Source organism: Camarhynchus parvulus, chromosome 1A (assembly GCF_901933205.1).
Source record: "Camarhynchus parvulus chromosome 1A, STF_HiC, whole genome shotgun sequence".
Classification (NCBI taxonomy): domain Eukaryota; kingdom Metazoa; phylum Chordata; class Aves; order Passeriformes; family Thraupidae; genus Camarhynchus; species Camarhynchus parvulus.
In genome coordinates, this window is record NC_044586.1 from 48,507,830 (window position 1) to 48,533,741 (window position 25,912).

The 25,912-nt window shown below is 35.8% G+C and overlaps 1 protein-coding gene across 8 annotated transcripts in view; it reads right to left on the reverse strand.

Annotated features, from left to right (window-relative positions):
- CADPS2 (calcium dependent secretion activator 2) overlaps positions 1-25,912 on the reverse strand; it is a 280,917-nt gene that overhangs the window by 15,374 nt on the left and 239,631 nt on the right. For all 8 annotated transcript variants that reach the window (XM_030960018.1, XM_030960017.1, XM_030960022.1 and 5 more), the window contains 7 exons: positions 24,716-24,871; positions 22,871-23,018; positions 21,831-21,845; positions 19,221-19,295; positions 15,767-15,850; positions 15,620-15,652; positions 5,999-6,106 (listed from right to left, as the gene is read on the reverse strand). In XM_030960018.1, coding sequence (XP_030815878.1) covers positions 5,999-6,106; positions 15,620-15,652; positions 15,767-15,850; positions 19,221-19,295; positions 21,831-21,845; positions 22,871-23,018; positions 24,716-24,871 — 619 coding nt within the window. The remainder of the gene's footprint in view (positions 1-5,998; positions 6,107-15,619; positions 15,653-15,766; positions 15,851-19,220; positions 19,296-21,830; positions 21,846-22,870; positions 23,019-24,715; positions 24,872-25,912) is intronic.

Sequence of the window (25,912 nt, forward strand, 5' to 3'; positions counted from 1 at the left end):
ATCAGAAATGTCAGAGCTGCAAGGCTACATCTCCCTAATCCTTTGATAATAATTTAGCCTCCTGGGAGGGCCTCAAGCTGCGGTAAGTAGTGGCTGACAATAAGGCAAAATTAGGTGGGCAGCAGACCATTAGGATAGAAAAATAAAAAGCACTACCAAATCCTGCTGAGCACCATCAGGCAACTAACTACACTGCCAGATGAGGTGCCTGTTTAAGCCTGTGTTGTTAATTAGCTGATTCTACCAGACCTGCCACATATGTCCAGGTGCGTCATGCAAAGATGCGTATTTCTGGAATTGTGCCAAAGGACAATTTTGCACTGTGATCAAATTTCAAGAATCTGAGAAAGAAGCCCACATATTTCTTGAAGATTACTCTGAGTTATCAAAGAAATAAGAAGATCAACAAGCTACAATCCATTTTTGTTGAGTATTTTTTTAAGTAATTAGGCACGGTCCTCTCATGTTTCGCAGAGGTTAATACAAACACAGCTTTTGATTCAAATGTGGCCTTTAACCAAGTAGACCTTTTGTCAAATCACACACTTGCAAATAATTACATAACAACAGAAGTGAAGATTACTTATTAAAATTAGCGTGGCAGGAAGTAATTTGAGAATAAGGAAAAAAAATTCCACAATTGAAATTTCCTAGAAAAACATTGTTGACTACTAAATACTACAAAAATAGTGCTTTTGAGGTAGACAAAAGCAGCACAAGGAGTTGCTACTACTGAAAACTCAATTTAAATTAAGTGTTCTTCTTAGCTGTGTAACACCACAATTTGCACATTTTTAAACACTTTTTTTGTAATAGGTCAGAAAATCTATAGAAATTTGGCAATTGAATAAAGCATTTGGCAAATAGAATGAATGGCAAACAGAAATTAGTCTGATGAGTATTTCATGTCTCCATTTAGCCACTGAGCAGAGCACATATCATAATAACCTTTGAAGAATAATTAAGACCTCAAATAATCTCAAGTACATCATTGAACTTGAATTGTTCCATCCCTGCTACTAATGGAAAATGAAAATAATGGTTGGACTATGGGAACACCACTAGCATTTAATAAACATTCCAGGCAAAATACAAGTAGTTTTTCAACAGAAAAGGAATATCCCATTACATCTGAACTTTCGAAATACAAAAGCCAAAACCAGCAATGTAAATATGGAGTGCTTAAGCTTTTAAATGGGTTATGAAGATGCTCAGTCTTTCTGCACTCCAAAGACAGTTGTATGAGTTCCCTGCCATAGACAACTCTTGTTCAGCTTGTTGAATTGCTACCATGCATGAGGACACACCCTCCAGGAAGTCCTCCCACATGGGCAGTCCCTGCAAAGTCAGCAGGAATACTGCATCCCACCACACCAGTTTAGCACCCAGAGGAGATGGACAACATCTGCTCACAGGTTCCATCTGGTACAAGTTAACTATGGGCATCACTTTGCCAGTGCTCACCTTTCCAGGATGTGCACTCCAACTATTTTATGTGTTTATGGTACACTTGGGAAGAGGTTTCCCAGAAATTATGGCCTAAAAAAAAATTGGAAGCCCTTTCAGTTGTATCAATGGCTGAACATTGATGCATTAAAGCTGTTCTCTGAAACCATTCTTTATTTCTCAGAGCAGCAATCACTTATTGCATAAAGATTTCATTGTCCATACAGACTTAATAAAACTGTAATCATAAATCTGTTACACCATCAGTTTTCCACAACAGACACAAAATAACCTGTTAGATAATGCTCTCAATAGCAAACACACCAAGAAGGAATCTGAAGCAAAAATGTCCAGAATGACTCTTTTTGAATATCCATACTTCACATGCAAATCACAGGTACAAGAAAGTGAGAATCTACCCAGGCGGCACTTAGGAACTAGACATTACTACAGAAAGTAAGTATTGCACAGATGTTTTAACAGAGCTGTACGCAAAATTTAAAAAATGCTTTTCCAAGAGGTTTGTCAACAAAATCCAATTTTGTTTAAAGGAAATAGTTTTTAATTTACAAGTCTGATATATATTAAAATCCTCAAGAGTACAAGATTTATTAGTCCCATCCTACAAATTCTAGTAGCAACGTGAATCTAAGTCTAGCCAATGGAAATAACCTGGCATGTTTATGGACACAGCACTGCATTTATTAAAGTTAATGGTAAAACCCCTATTGATTTTGAAAAGGTAGAACCAGATCCCATGGGAATTTCATAGTTGGGTATTTTTAAAATCTGACAATTTTGTGATCAGATACACAGCACTGTTTTTTGGTAGGCTGCACAGATGCTCTTACATTATCCATGAAACGGATTGTCTTTATAAATAAGAGAGGCATTAATAATAATTAGTAATATTCTCTATTTATTCTAGTTTTGTACAATTATATTCTAAATATTTAATTTCTCCATTCACCAACTTGATTTACTGCTTTTTCTGAAAACAAATATTTAAAAAATTATTTACAAAAAAACCCCACAAATGTAATATACTGTTTCTAAAACATTAGCCCAGACCTACTGCAGAGCTTAATCATATGCAATAGATTATAAACATTTCAAGTGCTCTTTAAGAATTGTGATGTTAAAAACAAATAAACACTACTCTCCATAGCCCTTGTGCCCTGAACTATAAGCTGTTACTGCATGAGAGTAGGAGATAAATGTCCTGAATCCCTGTGACAGAAGGAATTTGACAAGCAAAATTCTCAGCTGATTTTAGGAAGAAGACCATGTCCCATACTGCAAAGGAAGGCAAAAATTCCCATGTCTTTGATAAACTGACCAAGTGAAAAATCTTTGTGACTTCAAACCTGGTGACTAGTTTTGAGAAGAGGAAGGCAGCACACCGACCTGAGAGAGACCAATGCTACCTGGACATATTACTCTGCCTGCTGTCTGTAGTCTTTCTGGAGGAGGAAATAATGAAATGTATCCAGAAGCTGAGTTTTTCAGTGGAAATGAAGGAAAAAAAATCCACATTGGTTCTGCTGCATGATCAGCAGATGTACTGAAGCACAAGTTTTAAATGGTTTAAAAATGGTCCTGAAAAAAACTACCAGCCCAGTCTTTTTTCAAAATCACCGTAGATTTGAACCTCTTTCATATTTAAGGGTTCATATCACAAGCTGAAGTTCCATTCTCCTGATTTTCATATTTTGTATAGCAGGGCACTGCTTTTATAGGCTTACCAAACACTGCCATAAAACACCACATATTTTCTTGTCTTCTCTCCAGTTTCAAACCACTCAGGTAGATTAAAAATGTTACAACTCCTAGCTTAACATATTGTGACTCACTGTCAGGCATTTGTACTTGTATCAATATTATTCTTAAATTTAAATGATCTTTGTTATGCACATAACTTGTGTGATAGACACGCTGTTCACTTAGTTACACTAATAGCTGTTAGCAGCATATAGCAGCCCTGGATCAAGTCAGTGATATCTGGACATAAATAGTTTGCAATTATACATTTTTCTGGGGTTAAAATAGTGTCTCAGGCCTGATCTTCTCTATATTTATAACTAAGACTCCTAGCACACAGAGAAGTTGGGTTTTTTGTTATTCTGGATGAGGTATTTCCCTGGCTGAAGCACAGGAAAGTGTACTTTTCCTCTTTCAATATGCTGATGATTACTTAGCTGATACTAATTCTATGTGTTTTAAGAGGAAAACAACTGTGATCTACAGCTCTACCCAGTCCAATGGCTTCAAGTACATTTACATGAAAAAGTGAATATATTTTATTCTTTCTATTGAAAGATAACTTAATAGATTTCAATTTATAAAAAGAGTACCTAGGTTTTCTTAAATGCTAATAACAATAATTTAAAAAAACTATTCAAAAATAATTTGCAAAATCTTGCTCAGTCATAATGTTCTAAATCTGAATTAATATCAGGAAAGGTGAATTAACAGAGTGAGATGACTTTGTTTTACATTTCCACATGCTATGAGCTTTCATATTTGTTAATGCTTTTTTAATGCTGCATCTGTCCAATCAATATCTCCCAGTGGGATGTTACACAGAAATGTGATACCAGCATGTAGAAAGAAAAATAAAGACACAAATACAAAAAATACACATGATGTATATATTTTTTCTTTTCTTACAGATAGTAGTATTGGTCACAGCAGCATACAATGTATACTACAGAGTAAAAGGGGATAGAAAAGGATTTGCAAACTCAAAGGCAAGTGCTGTATCAGAACTTGTGTCCATACAGGAGATGTTTTCTTGTGCTGAAAAGCTCAATTGCTGAAATGAAATTCAGAAGAGGTTCTGAACCCATGTTAACCCAGCCCTACTGAAGCCCTGTCTGTGTGCTAGTGCTAAGCCAAAATCATGCCAGGAATTGTGCTGGATCCCTTGACAGTTCCCGGACCTGTGCCCAGGCCTTGGCCAGTGCCCCACATTGACACCGTCTAAAAATCAGTCTCGTCCCACTACATCAAAAAAGTCAATGTGGTCTCTCCAGTGAGAGTTAGATTTGGCCTTAGGCAGATAATTTTATTAACATGCAGGAAATGACAACATAAGCAAAAATAACCCCAAAGAAAAACAAAAAAATAGAAACTTGAAAATGAAACATATGCTTGCAGATTCATTGCAAAAGCAAACTGAAGCAGAAGTTGCTAATACGGCTTTAGTACTTTGTGAAGGTGCCAGCTGGATGGATGATAATTTTTCTACCCCTGCAGGGCATCAAAGCTTTTATAAAATCATTCTTTTCACACATATTAGCACTTTGCTTATTAAAACAGATGATACTTTTTTTTTTTTGTTTTGTAAAGATGCCTGGGAGTGTCTGGAAATATAAAATCTGAAAGTTAAGTCTTATTTTGAGCACCCAGCCTAACAAACAACAAACACTGACATGACATACCATGGCTGAGAGTCTATGTTATGGGACCTTCTGTGACTGCCACAACTGTAGTGTCACAGTAAAGGCTGTGAATTGCTGTTATGAAAACATTTGCTGTAACTTGCATAATTAAATTAAACTGCCAGCAAAGCTTCCTAAAATACTTAGGAGATGACACAAATAAATACACTTCAAAGTCTATATTACATTCCAGAATTAGTTTTGTAATAAATTCCATTTCACAGTGCTAGAGATGACTTCTTTTCCTCTTCAAATTCCTATGTAATTGTGACTGAGATAATTGTCACGTAAACTGAGCCCAGCTTATAGTTAAATAGCTTTTATTTTACATATATTTTACATGTGTCGCGCTTTAAATTTATACAGAAGGTACTGTTTCAGCTGCCTACAGCTTCCCCTTCAACCAATTAAGAAAAGGACATACTAGACATAAATTAGTAGTCAGAACTTGAATGAACTGAAATGTGATCATTTCTAACAAAAAGATGAGGAATCAGGGCAAAGGAATGAATGAAAGAAGGCTGCAGAAATTATCAAAGCTGAAGAAAATTATTGCGTGCACCTTGAGGATGAGGATTACTCTGAACTTGCAGAAGTCAGATTAGAAATTTGAAAATGAGTTTGAAAATTCAATCAATGTTTATAAATGTCAACTTTTAGAAACCAGAAGTCTTAAACTGGAAATCCATAAAACAAAATTCTAAAAGTCATTCCGCAGAAATACCAGCCAAACCCAGAGATGTACCTGGCATCTGCGTACTCTTTCTATATACCGGCAGGCAGGGATATGTAAAAGTTCTTAATTTAGCAAAATTTTGTCTGCAATGGAATCCACAAAGCACACCAATCCAATCCTCTCAATTAACAAATTAAAATCAAAAGATGGAATATAATTGGACTACTCACAGTGGAATAATTACTGTTCCAAATAATAATATTTTACCAATTTTATTTGTCTTCTAGCACTTAAGTTTCACACAGAAAATATGAGCAAAAAAATTATCAACAGAGAAGAATATTTAAACAGCTTGCTGAACACCATCAAAGTCCAGCTTATCCCTCCTGATGTGGTAGTGATACCAGCACACCTTGCAAGGCTAGTTACTTACATCAAATAACTTCTCTATGTACATTTCCTCGTTGACCTTTTCTCGAAGGATATCCTGGTTTTGCCGGACAAACATAATGTAGGTGTCTGCTAGATCCATTCCTGGTTTCTGGAAGAAAAAAAGTGAGGGGAGAAAGTAATGGGAACGGAATGACAAACCCCTCAGAAACTGAGACTTAAAAGAAGTTAAGCATAACGAAAAAAATGTTACAATGTTCATACATGTACAAACTGTATTAAAAGTAATACTTGCTGTGAATTCTGGGTTAGTTAACATGTTCATGAGCTTTCACTATCAACGCAGTTCTACATGTTTTAATTTATGGAAGCTCTGAATCATAAATCTACATTGCCATATACAGTTGAATCAAGTCTTGGCTCTGGCAACATCAGTGCCAAACTCGGACATCTTCCCCTGTTTTTGATATGAGGCTTTCATAGATAGCCACTCCAGCCCAAGTGTGGAGATCCAAATCCTGCTACCACATTCAGAAAATACTTAAAAAAGCATTCAGTTCCTTTTTCACTGCCTAAGATTTCTTCTAATTTACTTCCAGTGTACAGCTAAATTTTGTGTTTGACGTTAGCTTCAACTAACTGCAATTCAAACAAAGCTCAAGCACATCCCTGAGAGCAATGGCATGAAAGGCTGTTTTGAGTGTAGTCCTGTATGCCTGTATTTTGTAAACTGTTCCACTGGTGCAGTCAGCCCAGAGGATGGCTAGGGGAGGAGCAAGGACCAAAATTTTTCCCTTCCTGAACCAATATAAGTTCTGTATGAATAGCAGAGCAGGCATAATTTTTATACCACGCCCCCTAGGACATGGTGTGTGCATGTGGTACTACAGCTGTGCAGGCACAGTGGTGGCTGAAACTGCTCTCTCCCCTGAATCTCTCCAGAATCCAGCTGTGATTTCTGGATCTCTGTAGTCATGAAAAGTTGTTCCATAATAACACTCCTAACAGCCTGCAACCTGCCCTTTACTGGCAGTGTATGCAGAGTTGCTAAGGAGTTCACTTTTTTCTAACAGGAACCAAGAATGTACGCAGGTCCTTTGGGAAGTCTTCTGCAAATGCCCTCTATATGAACGAGCTTGTTGAAGTATTACTTACTCCCAAACAATAGTTTATAATGTTCCTGGCATGCAAAAGAATGCTAAGTTTCATAATACTTTAAAGTATTAGTTTTATAATATTATAGTATATAGCATTATAGTTTTAACATGGGCTTTAACATTTGTAGAAGATCCAGATTTTGCTAAGACAGAATAATTAATAGTTTTAAGGAAGAAGGACAAAAGCAGTTATACCCAACCCCTGAATTCCCAAGCATAAGACATGTCTATTTCTCAGAAACTGTTATTGTCTGAAAATAGGATATGAACAACACAGTTCAAAATATTTAGCATATTTTAAAAGCCTGTATGCACGAACATGCTGATATAGTTAAAATATTAATATATTATTTTATATTTAGTCTTCCTTTCAAGTTTGCAAGTGAGTATTCAACTTTATTTTTTTTCTTATTTCTCATTATCTTGTATATAATTTATGTGAACAGGTCTGAGCACAAGAGGGAAAGAAAGGTGCAACATGTCCATACTAAAACTTGTCCAGAAACTGCTGTCATCCTATTACAGTAACAGGATGACAGCATTCTTTCCTCACAGCTGCAGTGAGTGAAACCTCCTGGCTTATGAGGTTCAACTCTTTTTATCCTGAATCTACCACTGACGTATAAAAAAATATGTTCCAAAATAAAAAGATTTTCTTTTTCATTTATACATGTGCATATATGGCAGTTTCATTTTTTAAAAGTAACCATTAAATGTGGAATGATGGCCAGCTTTCATGCTTGTACCATTTCCAAAACTCAGAGTGAAAAACTGAAATATCTCCTACATTTGGACTGGTCATTCCAGAGGCAATGAAAGCTCATTGCAAAAACTTACCCCATCTATATATGCTTAGATAAAACTCTTAAGAGGAAAGCAGGACCATTGATATTTATATCTGCATTACACACTTAAATCCTAAGCATAGAATAAAAAATCTAAGACTTCAATAGACAAAACATTTTCTGTTAGAAAACCTGATTTGCACAAATTAATAAATCTCCTTCATAAAAAAGTACCTGCGCTAAAATGTGACAGAAATGTTTAAGATAAATCAAAAGGTGAAGCAGATTTAAAACAGAAAACTCCATATTTTACCTTAGCATACTCATTTGTGATGGCACAAGAGAATACAATCAGTGTTGAAACCTTATGAACTTTCTAAAACCTGATACAGAATTTATAGGAATTAGACTAGAGTTAACTTGGAGGAATAATGGAAAAATATATTGAAATATTTTTAAAATATTTAAATGTTTTGAAATCTCCAGAGATGGATAAAGGAGATAATCTAGTAAATGAAAGGTTCTCTATAGTTCTTGAAGATATACATTCAAGTGTATTAATGAATCTTCTACTGAATTCTAAAACTTAGTGGTTCTGCAATTAATACAATATTTTCTAAGTTCAATAAAAAATGTTCATCTTGCAGACAGCCAAAGCAAAAAAAGTAACATTTCCCATCAGAATTAACTCCCTTATCTTTGAGATGTTTACCTAGTCTTGAAGCTGTGACATATGGGAATTTCACACCTAGTGAATATATTTTCATGTAGCTTGTCGCACAGGAGTGTAATCATTAAAAGAATATATACAAGTAAGAGTAACTGCAACAGCTGGTGACATTTACCAATTAGAATTACAGTTCTTTTAAACACTTCATCCTTCTTAATGTGTGCAGGATAATTATCTTTGAAATTGCTGTGGAAAAAAAAATTAATTTTCCTTTAAACAGTGTCTGACTTCAGTAGAAGTAAGTCTGGGTAAGGCAGATTATCAATACTCTGAAGTATGTCTGTTTTACACCTCACCAAAATCACTGAAGGTTAATCATCTTTGCTCATGGTGGGCAAAGTACACATTAAACACTGAATGAACCAACAGAACATCAAATTCTTAATTATCTTTTCATATTGCATGAATTGAATTTATTTGCTTTCTCCAAACATGGGGAAAAAGAAAAGAAAACTACTATAATAATCAAAATAGCTTTAATGCTGTATATTTAATGTTTTAACTTTTTTTAATAGAAATTATGTAATATTTGGTAACCTTTGATAACATTATTCTTTATTGATCTGATTTAAATTATTAAGCATCAGAAAAAACCCAAGTTAACACAGAATTAAACAAACAAACAACAAGAAGAAGTTTCATGTGCCGTAGAAAACAAAAAAATAGAAACGGAGATATATTTTAAATAACTGTCACAGTGGGCATTTAATTGAAAAGACTAAAGCATTCCAGTCTCCACAGCCATACTCAATAAAAAAAAAAAATCTTCTTGGAATCCCTGGCAGAACATCTGCTGAAGTTAATGAGAGTTATTTGGGAGAAAAATGTAACCTGGTATGTTATCCAGGTAAGTATAAAAAAAATATTGTGTGAAAATTTCCCCAGGAAAAAAGGTGGGTTTTTTATGATAGATAGAAAGTTATTATAAGTTTGTTTTATTCAGAACAGCAGACAAGCTGTTTTGCCTATCTGAAAATGAAAGAGAACCAGACAAAGAGATGAATAGAGAAACTGGAAACACAAAGACATCAAATAAAATACCAGGAAATTAAGAGTTGTAAATAGGGTTACTTTGTCACTGGTTACACAAGTAACTGAATACACTGGCGAGTGAATGAGTTTAAACAAGGGTGTAGGCTTCAGCACATTCTTTTTTAGGGTTAATCACTAGTTAACCTGGCAAGATGAACATGCTGTTTGGGGAAAAAAAAAATTTAAAATCCTTGTTAATTATATACTGCAAGTGCTCTTACTTCCTGCTGCTGCACCTAATCCCACAGGTGCAGGTTGTCCCTTACTATTCACTGGTAGGTGGGTCCTACTGCCAGGCTTTTTCATAGCAATAAATTCAGATAAAGAAGAAACAGCCTTATTTTCTCCATTTGAACAGGAAAACAGTATCATAGTGTCTATTTAACATGGAGGCAAATGTTAAAATACATTATTTGTTTCCAGTATGTTGTAGAAGCTGTTTTATGAATGACATGCATGGCTCCCACTGGCAATATTTGCCTGAAGCACTTAGTGAAAAGTAATGCTGCATTGCCTTAATTTCCAGGCATTCAAATATTTTGCTGCTGAAAGATTGCAGTGGGTTTAATGCTGCCACTAATATTAGGCATTTTCCTACAGGCAAGGAACACCTAAGCTTCTGAGCAGCATTTTGCAATGCAACAGTTTGGCATAAATCTCAGTGAAAATCATGTACATTTGTAATACTTGAGTTATGTTTATTCTCACTTTGGCTTTTATCACAGAACATTTCTTAGCATTAGAGACTATTAAATGAACTTATATTACCAAAACCAAGAAACCAGCCCCAACCCACTACACTAGTTTTATTGAGTTGCTCTCCTGCTCAGGCATTAATGTTTCAAAGATGAGAACAGATGCTAGAGACTAACTATACAATAACAAAATCCATCCAGCTTTCTGTTTGCTCTCCTTTCCACCTCTTTCCCCTCCCTTGCATCCTGGAGGGAGTCATTTTAACTACAGCATGGTTGTAACAATGCAATGAAAAGGAGAGATGAGCTGGAGGGGGCTATTGTGAGGAACACAGGAGCTCCTTATTCAGTGTCCACCACAAAATGAAAGAGCATGTTGGAAAATTTCTGCCTGAAAGTTGTTCTCTAAATACTGCAAGGCTCATCACTGGCCTATGGAATTACAAAATTAAAATATCATTAAAATACTTCTGGAATAAAAACTACTTGTATCCATGGCTAGATCATCATCCCCATAATTTCTTGGAAAATTAAATACATAAGCCAGGGAGGAAGGTGCACCACTTGCATAATCAGCCTACTATAAAGGTAACATTTTAATTTCACATGGTTATAAAGAAATTGTTTTGTTTAAATGAAAAAAATGCATTTTCTCTCCCTTAGAAACATCTTCTTTAAAAGAAACAGGAACTTTGACAAAGAGGAGATATGTGTATTTTGAGAAGTCTCATGGAAAATTTAAACTGATTCTGCAAGCATTTACACAAACACCTTTTCGTGTACATATAGTTTCATTGCATTCATGGGGAAACACAGGCATGCAAGTGTTTGCACCAGGATTTTGATTCTTAGTGAAAAAGCCACTAAAGCCCCTATGCCAAAATTTGTTATTAAAATATATTAGTAGTCATCCTTCTGATTGCCATTTAAAAGGCATCTCAAAAGTACTGCTGACTTAAAACAGATGCTGCAGGGCTTTCCCTCCAATTCTACAATAGCTTGTTTTCACAGATTGGAAAACAGAAGACCCAGTTCTCAGGCCTGGGTATACAGAGGGGGAGGAAGCCAGGAGAAGCCCTAAGTGTAAGGATAATACCCCTTCTGTAGTCTTTTTTTTAAAAATGGAGTTCTAAAAGAAAATCCAGCTTAAAATTGACTAGCATCACATGGCCACACCTAAATAAACACTTATTTCTCTCAAAAAGAGTTTTGCTTCTTAAAATCAGCTAAATGAGGCCATGCAGTAGAAGTGTGATATCTGAAAAAGACGGTATCTGGAAGGTCCCCATGTGTCTCTGCCTGGTAGGAGGCAGAGTTCCTTCTTTGGCCTCTCCAAGACCCCATAAGTCAAATGCTGGCACATGTGTGAGGCCCCTTTTCATACCTTTGATCCCCACATAAAGGCAGGAGCGGAGCGAGAGGGCTGGCATTGTGCGAGCTGTGCACTGCTGTCAGCCCTGGCTCCCTCAAATGGCCTCTCTGCACTTGCTATGACAGGTGGCCCATAGGAAGAGAGGGAGGATTAGGTTCCTTCTGTGCCCTCTAAGAAACTGGCATAGATTACTGGCTCCTACAAAGGGATTTAAACATACCTTTCGGAACAAAAAGCAGTACATACATGAGCATGTAACTGGATGCTCAATTTGTATGAGTAATTGCTCTGGTTGTATTTGTCAATGCAGCAAATGTGTGTAGAAATGACCAGCCAAAGACACAATTATTTGTATGCAAAACTGACTTACATGATGAGAAATTGAACACAATGAAATTATCTACGTGATTAAGGAATAATAATCATTTGAGATTAACAACATACTTTTTTTTAACCTCAATTTTACTGCATTCCTTCCCTATTCTCATTAATTAACTGGCTTTGTGAACAGAATATTAAAAAAAAAGGAAATATATTAGGTTGTACTTCTATATCTCCTATGGATTGCTTGGACTTTAAGAGAAACTAACAAAGGATTATAGTGGATTTAGATGAGTTGTCTATCCAAATCAGCTTCTGCATTCCCAGTTATCAAAACATAGCATGACAAAGAGAACCAATGTCATCCCTTGTGCACTACTTGTAACATTTGTGTTATTTTCCTCCAAACACTTGGTTTCTTCCACCTGCACAGCAGCCACTTTTTTTTCATCTGCAGAGCCTTGCGCACTGCGACAATTACCAATACGGTGAGTGTAACAGCGACTAGATTTTTTCATTATTATTTTTAGGAAATCACAGGACATCATTGTTATTCTTCCTAGTCTGGGTAATTTTGCACTGTTGCTATTATTTCTGTTGGGGTTTCAATTACCAAAATATATGTAGTGTCCATACAGCCCTCTATGCAGAGCTGGGCAAAGCAATGAGAGCTCCTTGGCCCTGCATATGTCCCACTTCTTGAAGGGCATTCTGAAAAATTGAGGCTTACATTCCATGTTTTCTTAAACAGTTAAAAAACCCCACAAAACCACTTTTTTTGGTCTTCACTTGGTTGTAATTAACCATAATTCTCTAGCAAGAATAATGAATAGAGGGGTAGAGAGCAAGGGTAGGTAGCATTTTTACTAACCTATCTGCCAAATGAACCACAAGTCTGTGTCTATCCCACTCTGGTCCTGAGAAATTGACAGATGCTGTCTCGAGAGTGTACACCTTTGTGTCCAACTATTTACTGTCAAAACCCTCTCTCAACATTAATAGAATTAACATGTTCCTCAAAATGACTAAAAATCATCCAGGAACTTCTTTCTTCCTTTTGAATAATTTACTATTTTTATTTACTTTTATTTAACTTTTTTATCCCATTTGCCTCTTATCCTCCCTCTAAAACATTTTGCTCGGTACTATCTTCATTTTCTTCTAACATCTTTTTTGCCTAGTTAGCTTCTTTTTATTTCAGCACAAACCAGCATATTTTCCTTATTACTCTTTCCTCATATTACTCTTTGCCAAATCCTGGTAGTCAAAGATGAAAAACTCTGTCAAATCCACACACTCAAACAACCCCCCCAAAGCCTTGTCCCCCCCAGCCCCCCTGCCTTCTCCCCTAGATGCACCAAGTGGTCTCACTCAGATGGAGGTGGGGCACAGGGGCAGAATGCCATTGTCTAACATGTGCAAGTCTGCACATATTTGCAACTACAGCAAAAGAAAGGGCTGACTGTGGTCAATTTAAGTAACTTTCACACATCCAGCTATATGGTAAGAAAGAAGAAGAAGAAAGAAGATGAGAAGAAATTTTACAATATATTAGGTCAAAATAAAACCATGAGGCATTTAATTAGCTTCAGTGCAGGGTTGCTAGGTCACTGTCACACCACCAAGAGCTCAATGTACATTCCTCCCTGTGGCTGCCCCTCACTCCACTTTTCACTTCAGCTGTGAGCCCAGGTGATGACCTTGTGATGTGACGACTTTCAGCCTCCTCTTACAGCTGGAATTTTTTGCTTTGACATCTGGAGATTTTAGGCCTTATTCAGACTGGACAGCTGCTGTCAGTAAGGGCTTTTGGCCTCAACAGCATCTTCACAACAAAAGAATGTGAAGAAGCAAAAATAACCCCCAGCCTATGAAAACCTTTCAGTCCAGGTAAAAAGACCTCCAGAATTTGAAAATCTTTGCCTGGTCAGATCCACAGCTTCCCTGAAGCACGGTTTACATTTGCAGTTTACAGCTGTGGAACTACAGTACAGTTGAAATGCTTGGGGAAAGGTGTGTGAGAAAGCTGGGAAGCGGAGATATTGTAACAATACAAGGATCTTGACAGCCGGTCAATAATCTGGTGCTTTCTTCAAGCCAAGCACCACCATTCAGTGAATGTGAGAAGGGCAGTGGGGCTCCAGCAACCTCTCCCTGCTCACTTCCCTCTTCCTCTGGAACAGTGGGTGCATCCCTGTGGGACTGATTTGTAGTATTCCCCACACCTTGTGGGAAAGGTATTTTTCAGTCTCATTTTTTTTGTGAACTTCAACATCAGTATAACCAGGCCAATGGTAAAAGACTTTGATGTCTCCTCCTCATAGATATGTAATTTGGAGAGTTTTCCATATTACTTGAAAGAAGCCAATACATGTCCAGTCTGTACACTAATTTTTTCTTTAGGCCTTTGGGTCTTAGGTTACTCAACAAGGACCTTCTGTGGCAGCTACACCACAGCACAATATATTAACAAAAGGTAAACTAAACTAACTGTATTTGATATGAGGTCACTCATTTGAATGAAAGACAGCCTACTTTTATCTTTTTTATAAAACAAAAGAGCACTTACAAAGGTAAAAAAAACCTAGGCAAAAAATAAAAAAAAAGTCTGAAAACATTATCTGAAAACAACAGAAATGTTGCAATTTATCTTATGAATAAAACAAATACAAAGACAGCGAAATAACAAATTCCAGAAACAGAGATTTTTCCTTTTATTTAACATTCACGGACTGAAAAATAATTCAGTCAAAAAAATAATTATTTAAGCTTGCATTTTTCAGGAGAGAACTGCTGAAGGTTTTACTGGCCACCACACAGGTTAGCATACTTGGCATTTATCTATATTTTAATTTAGTATTTTTCATTTAAAAATAATTTTCACTTATGTAATAATTGTAGGGTTTTTTTTGCTGTGCTTGGAAAACAAGATTTTTTTAGAACTGCATTAAAAAGGGATGAGAATGCAGACTTATGAGAGAACAAGCGACATTGAGAGTGAAAATGACAATATTACGTAACTTTGCTTATTTAAAGAAAAGATATTCTACTCTCATACTCTAATAAAAATATTTTAACAGCTGAATTTTGCCTTTATGTATAAAAGACCTCCAACAATTTCCCCTTTATTTTTTTACTTATTGCACAACCAATGGTAAGTCAAATAGGGATTGAGCAAGCAAGGGGTTAAACAAGCAGACCTGAGTTCTGAAGTAAGAAATCAAGAAATAATGGATATTCAAGTATGATGCTTTTACTTGTTGCTTATACTACATATTTGAACAATTTATCACCACAAAAGAGTATCTAAGTTACAATCCTCACTCTTCCACAACTGGAAAAGTGCATTGAGAATAACCTTTCCACAGTTTGCTTTGAGAGTTACTTATTGCACAAGGGAAATGAAACGTCCTCTCAGGGTTGGAGTGGCTGTTTAAATACTCTATATAAAGCTGTAATGAATCTCTGCAGGAAAGCAAAATGTCAACAATAAAAAATGTGAGCTAAAGCCCCGCTAATTTCTGAATTAGTATGAGCAATAGAATAAATAAATCTAAAAGGGTTACACTTACCGGAACATCAACATATTTGGCAGCTGCTTTTACCTTTAGGAAATTAAGCATAAAACACACAGTAAGTACTTATTACTACAAATTGCACACAATTTCAGAATTATGCACAGAAAGAATAACAGAACCTTTGAGAATCCAAACACTTACAGTGAATGAAACTAATGATGAGAAGAAAGTACCTTCATCATATCTTGACAATTTAGACAGCACACCTTCTAATACTGAAACAACCTGGAGGAAAAGCACAGAGAAAAATCTAAATGAACAGTGGGAAAATTAAATATTTGCAGTGAGAATGTGAATTTTTCTTCCTCATATTTGTCTTGATCAGCAGGGCAACATGAACTGTAAATCTGATCACCTTCTCCACCTCACAAAGTGCTGAAATCAAGGATAACCTTCTTTCTTCAGCTCACTTATTGATCAAACAGATGGAAACTGCTGAACCACTACAGAAATAGAAACCCAACCCAAAGTGTCTCCTGAGGCAGGCCTGCTTTGACACAACACTGCTGCCTCTAGAACGTGGTTGAATAAGCAGTGTGTACCCAGCATGTATTTTGGGTAGAAATCACATGTTACTTTCTAGGACCACAGTTTCGAAGATGATGGAGCACAATTGCTAAAGGTGGTGATTCTGATGCCGTGTTTCTTTTATTTTTGCTATTAAACAGAAAACCAGCTCTGATTTCAGCTGAAAGTGTAATAGCACTGGTTTTCTGTCAGCAGCATGAGCTGTTGAGCTGCTATTCCATGGCCAAGAAGGCGGCAAGAAAATGTATGCCCAAAGTCTCTGGTATGATGTGGTTTCTTTTCCCTGGACTTTCACCTGTTACTGTCTGAGTAGCATGACTCCTCAGTAAGAGGTATGAATAGGTGTTTTGGACAAAATTTTTGTTCTGACAAAAAAAAAAATCTTATTAATTGTATTAATGACAGCTTTAATGTTTAAACTTCCCAAAATTTACCTTAAAGCAAACAAATTCCCTTTTCATGTCCCTCTGTGATGTTATGCTGCTCAAGTAATTCACAGTATATAACATAAAATACTGTCAGCCACTGTATTCATGCCCATTTATTTTACACATATAAATTGCTTTCCAGTTTATAAAAAGATTGTTTTAAAAGTCATCCCTTGCTCCCAAAACAGTCATTCCCACAACCAAGAGTATCATTTTATGAGTGTGAGGACAGAACAAAATTCCATCTGGCATGCTGTTAATGGGCCCTGTAACAGTGTCACAACAGTGTCACCTCCAGAGGAACTGAGATCATCACTTTACAATAAGCCCTGCTCTTAACAGTTCAAGGAGCAGGAGCAAGTGCAAACCTACATTTGTCATTTATCAATCTAACCTGTCATATTTACAGTGATTAATTAAGACACCGGTACATAGGTGCCAATCAAAGAATAAATCCCCATCACAGGAGAAACTGGCAGTTGTTTCCTCACCCGCTTTATTAGACCAAATACCAGCTTTCTGCTTTGCAGTTGCATGCCTGTGAGAAGCTGCTGTTCATACTTTAACTAATTCTATATGATTGAAAAGGATTCTTTTTGCAGAGAAGATTATTATTGTGCAAAGATTGGCTAGGAAAAGGCTGCTTTCATAAAGAACGTGGTGTCCACAGCGCCAGCATACAAATCCAATACAAGTGGGACACAAAATAACAGAGAGCAAAACATTTCAGCATCCAGGATATCTGTTTAAACAAAAGGCTCAGTTATGTAGCTGGAAACTTGTTTTCTGAAATGTCAGTGTACGGACTTGTGAAACTGTAAAAGCATTTCTGCACATGCCTCACATTCTATGAATTGGTTACCCTGAGACACACTGTGCATTGCTTCACTGTTTTGTGCTATTCCTGTGAATTCCTGAATACTTTAGACTGATGTGTCTTGTGTAAAAACTGCCCAGTACAGTTCTTAACAAGTAAAGCCTCACTGAAGGAAAAGTATTATTCTCAGTTTCATAAGTGACTTGCAGCTAAAAACAATGATTGAAACACTTATTCCACTGAGACACAAAGGAGGTAATAAAGAGGTAGAGGCTGGGAAATAGTGAAAATATATTAGATGCAAAAGATGAATGCATATGGGTTATCACGTACGATAACCCAAGAGCTAAACCTCAGCCTTCCTTTGTACCCTCAGAAGCTTTCTGACTTGAAACAGGAGCAATCAGCATGTCCCTGGTATTTCACATCTTAAGTGAGGAGACACTGGTTAAGCTTCCAGGGATCAGCCAATGACACAGAATATTTGCTTCCTGTTTTGAGATTTCAGCCTCTAGTACTACTGTGGTAACCAATAATGCAAATCCCTCTCTATTGACAGCAGTTGTCCCTGGAATTTCTTGCACATACATCCAGAAGGAATATGACTATATTCCTCCTTTTTTATAATCTCAGATATTAAGGAAAAAAAATCAGAAAGTTTAACCTTTAATAGCACGATTTTTTTCTGATCAAATTCCCCTTTCTTCCTCTTCCTTTTCAATAACACTAAAACCACAAGCTGGAAGGTTACTTGGCAGCTATGATAGGCAACATGTAAAACTTGAAACTGTTAAATTGAACTGCTCATAATTATGTTTATATCAAACCTTCACTTTAGACCAAAAATGTGTGGCTTCTACACAGTTATCAATAAGTGGACACATTTATTTTAAACTTCCATAACGATTCTACAAAGCCTTCCTCTTCAAGTAGGTGTCAGTCCAAAAAGCAGATTCCCACCCTCCATCCCCCCTCAGCAAGCTGTGACAAGCAAAAATAAAAGCATGATGACAATGTGACCAGAGCCTCACTTTTTGTCACTAACTTACAAATTGTGAATATATGGCTTATTTATCCTACTTTGAAAATCAGATATTTCTGGATAGTTTGCAATGTACAGATAACAAAACTTCATATAAAATCTTTCTTTTCTGTCATTATTTGCTGTTTCCTTCAAACTATTCAGGATGGAAAGTTTTTTTTATATCAATCACTTAAAACTTTTACTGGAATAGAGGTGCTTCAGAAAGACAAGACATTGTTTAAGTTTTATTCACTTATTCTCCAGTCCTTATATCATGTCAAAACACATTTTACTTTTAAATATAAAATCCAAAAAATCAATTTCAAGAAACAACAACTTATAAAATATTTTTAATTAAATGCTTTGTGGACCAAAACCTCATAAAAAATTAAATTGAAACTCTGGCTATTGTCCACCTCCAAACACAAAATTTAAATACTAAATGGTAGGATGAAAGTTCTCATGTAAGAAATTCAACAAAAAATAACACATGGCATTATGTAAGACAATACTGACAAAATTTAGTCCTACCAGTTCTACTAGCTTCTAGCAATTCCTATCTACAGCAGAAACACAGAAGACAAACTTATTTCAATAGCAGGCTGCACAGAAATTGTTTACTCAATTGTTATAAAATTTAATTTTGCAAATTCAGTATTAGTTGCACAAATAGTATTTACAAATCACGTTGTCCCCTAAAATTTTCCTGCATATAGAGAAACTGTGTGATATTTGAATACATCTCCAAAGTTCAACCATTTTCTGCTATACTATAAATTAAAATGTAAATAGTTTTACCTTTGAAACAAGAAGTGCAATAATTTCTTTAACAGTTTCTTCAATCAAGTCATCTATTTTTGAATGGTATTGTTGCTGTAATTCAAAAGATAAAAATCATTAGCATGTATATGAACACACACTTTTGTCATAAGTCATAAATGGCGCAAAGCTGATAACTCTGCCAGATCAGATTTACTTAAAATTATCATTTTGAACATCAGAAGAACAAACCCTTGAAAATGATCCACCCAATCAACAGTTTCTTACATTCTGTGTTGAAAATTTTCCCATGTACACTGTTGAGTTAAGCAGCTAATGGGTTATTATTTAGATGAATTGAGTTCTTATACTTATTCAGGCAAAGGAATGTGAAGGATAGTTTTTGTCTTCTCCTAAATAATTAAGGTGGCCATGTATTTTTTTCTAAAGAGTTGGTTTAGCTGGAAAAGCGAAAAGACTAGAATGAGATTTAATTAATACAGCATTTCATGTCTGACAACTCTCATTCATAAGTTATTTTAAATGTCCTCTAGAAATAAAATGAGCTCCAATTGTTCATCCTGAAAGAGCCTTTCTGTTACCACAGTGAGCTTCAGTTTATACAAATCTTACAATATGCTCAAGCAAGGGCAAAATTAAAATTTCATCAACAAAGCAGAATAGATGGTAACAAATTAATAGGCCATAGAAGGCATAATAAAACAGACTTCATTCTCCATAGACTTTTTCTTTTGATTTTTTATAAAGAAGGTGCCTTTAAGTAAATGCTTTTAAAATAAATCCAAAAGACTTTTTAGATAATCCTACCGATCTCCCTTCTGAAATTAACGAGAACTAGGGATCCCATTCTGTCAAGGAGGCACATCAATTTAAACAGTAATTCTTCCTTTAGAAACATTTATCTGACAGCAAAGATTGTCCCCAATAGCCACTTCACAGAAAATGTGACTTGTAAAGACTAACCCTATCTTCCTAGTTCAAGGCTACTTGGAACAGCTAACAGCATAATGCTTGGAGTAAAAGTACTGAGGTCAGTGTAAACATCAGCCTAACTTAGCAGCTGCCAGCTGAATAGTTTTCAGAGTTCTAAGTTTTTAAAGGCATTTTTCATCTGTTTCAGAGGCGTCATACAGATCAAAACATTAATTCCGATCTGCTGAATATTTTTAGGATGATTTTCTAAAAAGCACAGACATTGAACTTGTGTTAAATTAAGAAAAAATAAAACTATGAGATGTGTTTGCCCACATACATGTGTCTGCTACAGGTACTAACACCAAACGTCAATTTTTGCTTCTAATTTCTTTTCATGATTAAGAACACTTGAAAAATGTAAATACACAACTCAGACAAACAGCTGAGGTCACACTGGAACAGTAAAAGAGCATATTAGAACTACATCAAAGAACTTTCTACATTTTCATATTGATTACATTCCAACCATATTAATGCCTTGACCAATAAAATGTCCTGATCTGCTAAGGGGTCTAATCACCCCAAACAGTGTGTAATGTCTGTTGCTTACAAGCCTTCAGAAGGCAATGCTTTCTTACTCTCTGGAAACCATAAACAATTATTCTCCCACTGATGAATGTCAAAACTATTTATTCTCCTGTGATCCATAAAAAATCAGTTGTCCCTCCCAGAAAGTGTCTGCAAGTTTATCTCCACAGTACATTAAATTAATGGATTTATATATGTAAGATAAGTTCCTATTTTTTTTGGCGAGTTTTTTTTTTGTATTTTTTTTTCTTTCTTTCCTTTTTTCTTATTCTTTTTTTCTCACCACAAAGCAAATATAATTTTGTAGAAATGGCATATAAACAGTAACTTCACTTCTGAACAAGGCAAAAAAAAAATTGAATCAAGCTTTTATAAAACCACAAGGCTCCAAAGCCATGACATTTCTTTAGAAATAATTTTAAAATTATATTAATCTGATTTTTTTTTCATTATTTACTTTGAAAACCATGAGATCATAAATACTCTAACCCACTCCTCTCCAGTGCTGACCTCCACTAAAACAGTCACCCTCAGCAAAACAAAACTTCAGATCCTTGTGGAAGATGATTAGACTCTGGGCTTTACGAAGGTGGCTGAACTTTGGCTCCTAGCAGACTGGCTGACAGTGCAGGAGGCATGACCCAGAGCAGGCAAGAGGAATGGCACATCCTGGAGAAGGGGGTCATTCTGTCTGTCTGCAGGGCAGTACAGAGGGACTGGCATTGCCTGTCCCCAAAGCAGTGTGTGCTCGTGGGCGTTTGCAGGTTACACACACGTGAAGGGTGAAATGGCAGCATCAGCTCAGAGCAAGAGCTGACAGCTGTGGTTTATTTCTGATGAGCCTCACTGAAAGATGAAAGAATCCAAAACTTTGTGACCTGTAAGACAGGACACCGAGTCTGAAAAGCAGAAAAGTGAAGGCTTCATCTGGAATGCCCTGAAGGATGAACAAGGAAAGAACCGAGAAGCTGATGTTCAGTGTGTTGCACATTCAGACTGTGAAGGAATTCTGAGGGCCTGGCTAACAAATTAACATGAAAAGCATCATTACCATTTAAAATAAAAAGTGGCTGTTAATATTCAATGAAAAAAATGCAAATTAGAAAACAATGAAAAGACACTTACCCATTGACTAGTAAACTGATTCGTGTCACGGAAAACCAAAAGGAAAAATAAAGACGACAGGGTGGAACAGGAAAATGATGAATGTCTCATTGAATTAGGAAAAAAAAAGACAATTACATCGAATATGCTCACTTGAAAAGATCAGTCAATGAAATGAAGAACACAGTACAGAAATGCAAAAATCAACTGAAAAAAATATGTCCAAACAGTGTAATTGTGAAGGTGCCTAAAGCAGACCTACATTTTTTTGTTGCCAAATTCTGAAAAATGTTTTTACTGTCTCTTCAAAACCAAATTAAACAAATTACAAACCAAATTACATGCTAATACATTAGCATAGCAAGAACAGTTAATTTTTGTTGGTGGTCTCACCAACCTATATAACATACTCTTTTCATTTCACAGATTAATGCTGCTGAGAGTGACAACACAGGAGTGATGAAAGTCAGTGAAGTTTACATTTCCTTCAAAAGCACATCAGTGCTCCACTGTGGAGTACCTACAGTCCTGGCAGCAGACTACTGCCAAAACGGTCCCTGTCCTTGGAGACCACATTAAAAAGCCCCATTAAACTGCCTGATTATTTCTTTCTGCTATTTTCAGCATATTCCTAGGCATGAATGCTGGGTTTCATGTTAAATCCATTTAAAACCAAACCTTATTAAATTAAAACCTGTCTGCAAAGCACAATATTTTGGCTCCATTTTACAATTACAAAGGAGTCCTGAAGTGGGCTCTTTTTCTGTTGCAGCCCGAGAGAAATTCCTGGAGGGGCTGTGAGTCAAGAAATCCTCTGAATGTTCAACACACTCACAGGTCAAAGCAAACAAATTACAGAAGCACTCTGTGTGCTCTCTGGTGGAAGATGAGGGGTTGTGTCTTTGCATGATGCTGCTAGGGATCAGCTGATGCACACTTCTGTACCAACAGAGCTATGTGATGCATCTCAGTTAGTCTGAAATTAATCTCAGGACAGTCTGCAGTATGAGATGTTTCAGATCAACCAAACATAGAAATTAAACATACAAAATTCCACCTACCTCTTGCCCCCCATCCAGTATGCAGAGTTTAGCTGTCTGTTTCTTGGCGTCAACTAAGACGTTAAACATTGTGCACAGGTAAGAAGGTATACGCAGGTCTGTTGATTTGTTTGTCTTTTGCAGCTTCAGCTCAAATGCAATTCTTGTTCTGTTTATTAAAACACAATTTGTAATATGAGTATCTCGGATAATTCTGAACAACCACAGTAAACATAAAAATCTTACTGAACATGTTGGCTTAAAAATATACATATGCATGAGAACACTTTAGAATTAAAATTCTGTAAATTTGGAATATCAAACTTTCAATAAACAATTGCACTGATGGTAATCTCAAGGTTCTGTTTTTCTTTAGTGAATTCAGTTGAACACTAAAAGTATTATCTTCTTGCTTTTTAGATAACAGTATGTTTCCTTGTGTTTAATATAAAGCAATGACAATTTTCCAGCTTTTCCCCTTATTTTCCAGCTTTTCTATGCTAAAATGCTGTTTATTGTATAAAATACTTGCTTCTAAGAAATATAATGAGAAATTCCTCTTCTAGCTTTCACAGAAAGAGAATTTTAATAAAGAAAATGAGTTCAATATTCAGAAAATACTTATATTGAAAATATTTACATTGAAAATTATGACATTTTAGGAGATGCATAGTATAAAATCTCTATTTTCTTCTCAAAACAGTGTAAATAAGGAGCAATGGCACTGAAATGAACTGTGAATCAACATACCTAAAGATAAAATGTTTTATTTTCACCCTTATTTTTATATGTGGGTGTCAGAAATTCACACAATATCTTTAGAAGATGGGAACAGAAGAATCCTATTCCCATTTAAAAATTTTTAAGATCATATTAATATCACAAGTAGAGTTCTAATAGAAGAATTCCATCTTTTTTTTCTGCGTTGCTACTCTAATCTTTATTACCTGACATACAGTATCTTTGATCACACAAAAACATGACTAGTGTATTAAGACTGGTATGTTATATATTAAGTCTAAAATAATAATATATTTTAAAGTCCTGTTTATAAGACAGTAGAGGTTTTTTTCCTTTTTCCAGCTCAAAGTCAAGATAATCCATGTATTAGTAGCACTGAGTCTCTTTGCTACTCTATGTTTTTTTAGACTACAATTATACTAATGGTCTTGTAGTCCTTTAAGATTTCACTGTTTTTCTAAGATTTCTTAGATAACTGTAACTGACTGAGCTTCTATGCCAAATTTTTTAGAACAGATGGATTACTTTAATTGTAATGTTTTTTACCTTTCTTTATTAGAGCTTTAACTTTTATTCAATTCCCTGTATCATTGCCCTTTCATAATAAAATAGAAAAGTTCTTTTAAATGTTTCTGGTTTTTTAACCATGATTTCATCACTCTAGCTCTAGGAACAGGCTCATATTCTTAGGCTGAAGTTCTACATTTTCCTTACTGTGTGTAGAGAAAATAATGCAACACTATGTCATCTGTAAACATTGAAAGGCTTGTTTAGCCTTTCTTATCAATATTGTACATTTTATGATTAACACAAATTATATACAAAATTTATTTTCCCCCCATTGTATTATTTTTTTTTTAAATCTGCATTTTTATCTGTCCAGATTAAGCTTTCTGAAGCACTTAGGGTCTATTCACAACAGATAGAGAAATTCTCCTTGGTATTTCCTAGATGTTGCCAAATTGCTGATTGCCAGATACTGGAAATAAACAGAAGTCATGATCTCTTTAGAACTGCCCTGATTCCAGTGAAAGGATTCTGGTATAGATATACCTCTGCAAGCCAGCATGAACCCTCCTTAATTTTCAAATCTCTCCCAAATTTAAGTGATCATTTCAACTGTACCTTTTAACGCAGGCTTCTATCATGTCAGTGGCCATGAGTTTAAGTCTCTGCTCTAAATGGTGGGCAAATTCTGGTTCTGGCCAGTGAAGATCAAAAACAAACATCTGCAGAGCATCCAGTTTCCAGAAAAGATCTTCTGATGTAGCTGATCCATTGCTATAAGAAACAAAACAAGCCCCCAAGAAAGAGAAGATAAATGTATGGATGTCTATCCCAGTTGCCACATAATTAAGGTAATAAGATTTCCTTATCACACCACCTTCTTCCTTCATTTCCCTGTATCTTTAATCACAGTAGCTTTTATTTAAAAAATGTGAAAATGGTAGTGGGAAGCTTAAAATGTATCCCTTTAGGGTGAAAAAAGTGAATGATTTCTCATTTGTTAGCTGAGAAATATGGCCAAATAGGGAGGTAGATGGGATGTTGGGGAGCATGGAAAATGAAATAGCTCAAGTTTCAGATCAAGATAGGAAAAATATCAGGTATAGGAATAGTATGGATATTTTCAATATAGTGAAGATTTTGTGCATATATTTTCTTGCCTTCACAACTCTGGTAGATAAGTCTACCAAAGGAATGAGGATGCTAGTTGTAATATTGTAAAAGAGATAACCAGAAAAATAGCCCCTTGATAAATGCTCATGAACTCTAACTGAGGGAATAGCATCAGATCAGGGTGGGAAAAAAAAGAGAAGAGATACTATTCAAGAAAATTTGTGTACAAACAAAACCAGCAGATTAATATGGCTCTATGCCATCTCAGATTGCCCATAATGTTTTAAAGTTCTTCCACCCTGATTTGATTGCTAAATTTAAATACAATCACTTGTGATAAAATGCAACAACTTAAACTAAGCAGTAAGTTCATTTACACTTCCACTGTCAATAGAGATTAATTACATTTTCATCATGTGTTGTATTGCCATGCCTGAGTTACCATTTAAGATTAGAGTATACTATGCAACATTGAATTCCAGGATGTGAGTGACACAAGCAACCAAAACTCAGCCTGACAATCCAAATTCAGATCCAAACAGTTTCATGATAGTCTCTACTACCATTTTGTTTCTTCTGCCTCTGCTCAGGACAGAGCAGGGTCAGATTCAGAATGAAACAAGTAGGAACGACCTCTAATATCTGCCCACCTAAGGCACCCCTCAGCCAGTGGCACCCCACAGGGTCCCACGGGGGCAGTGG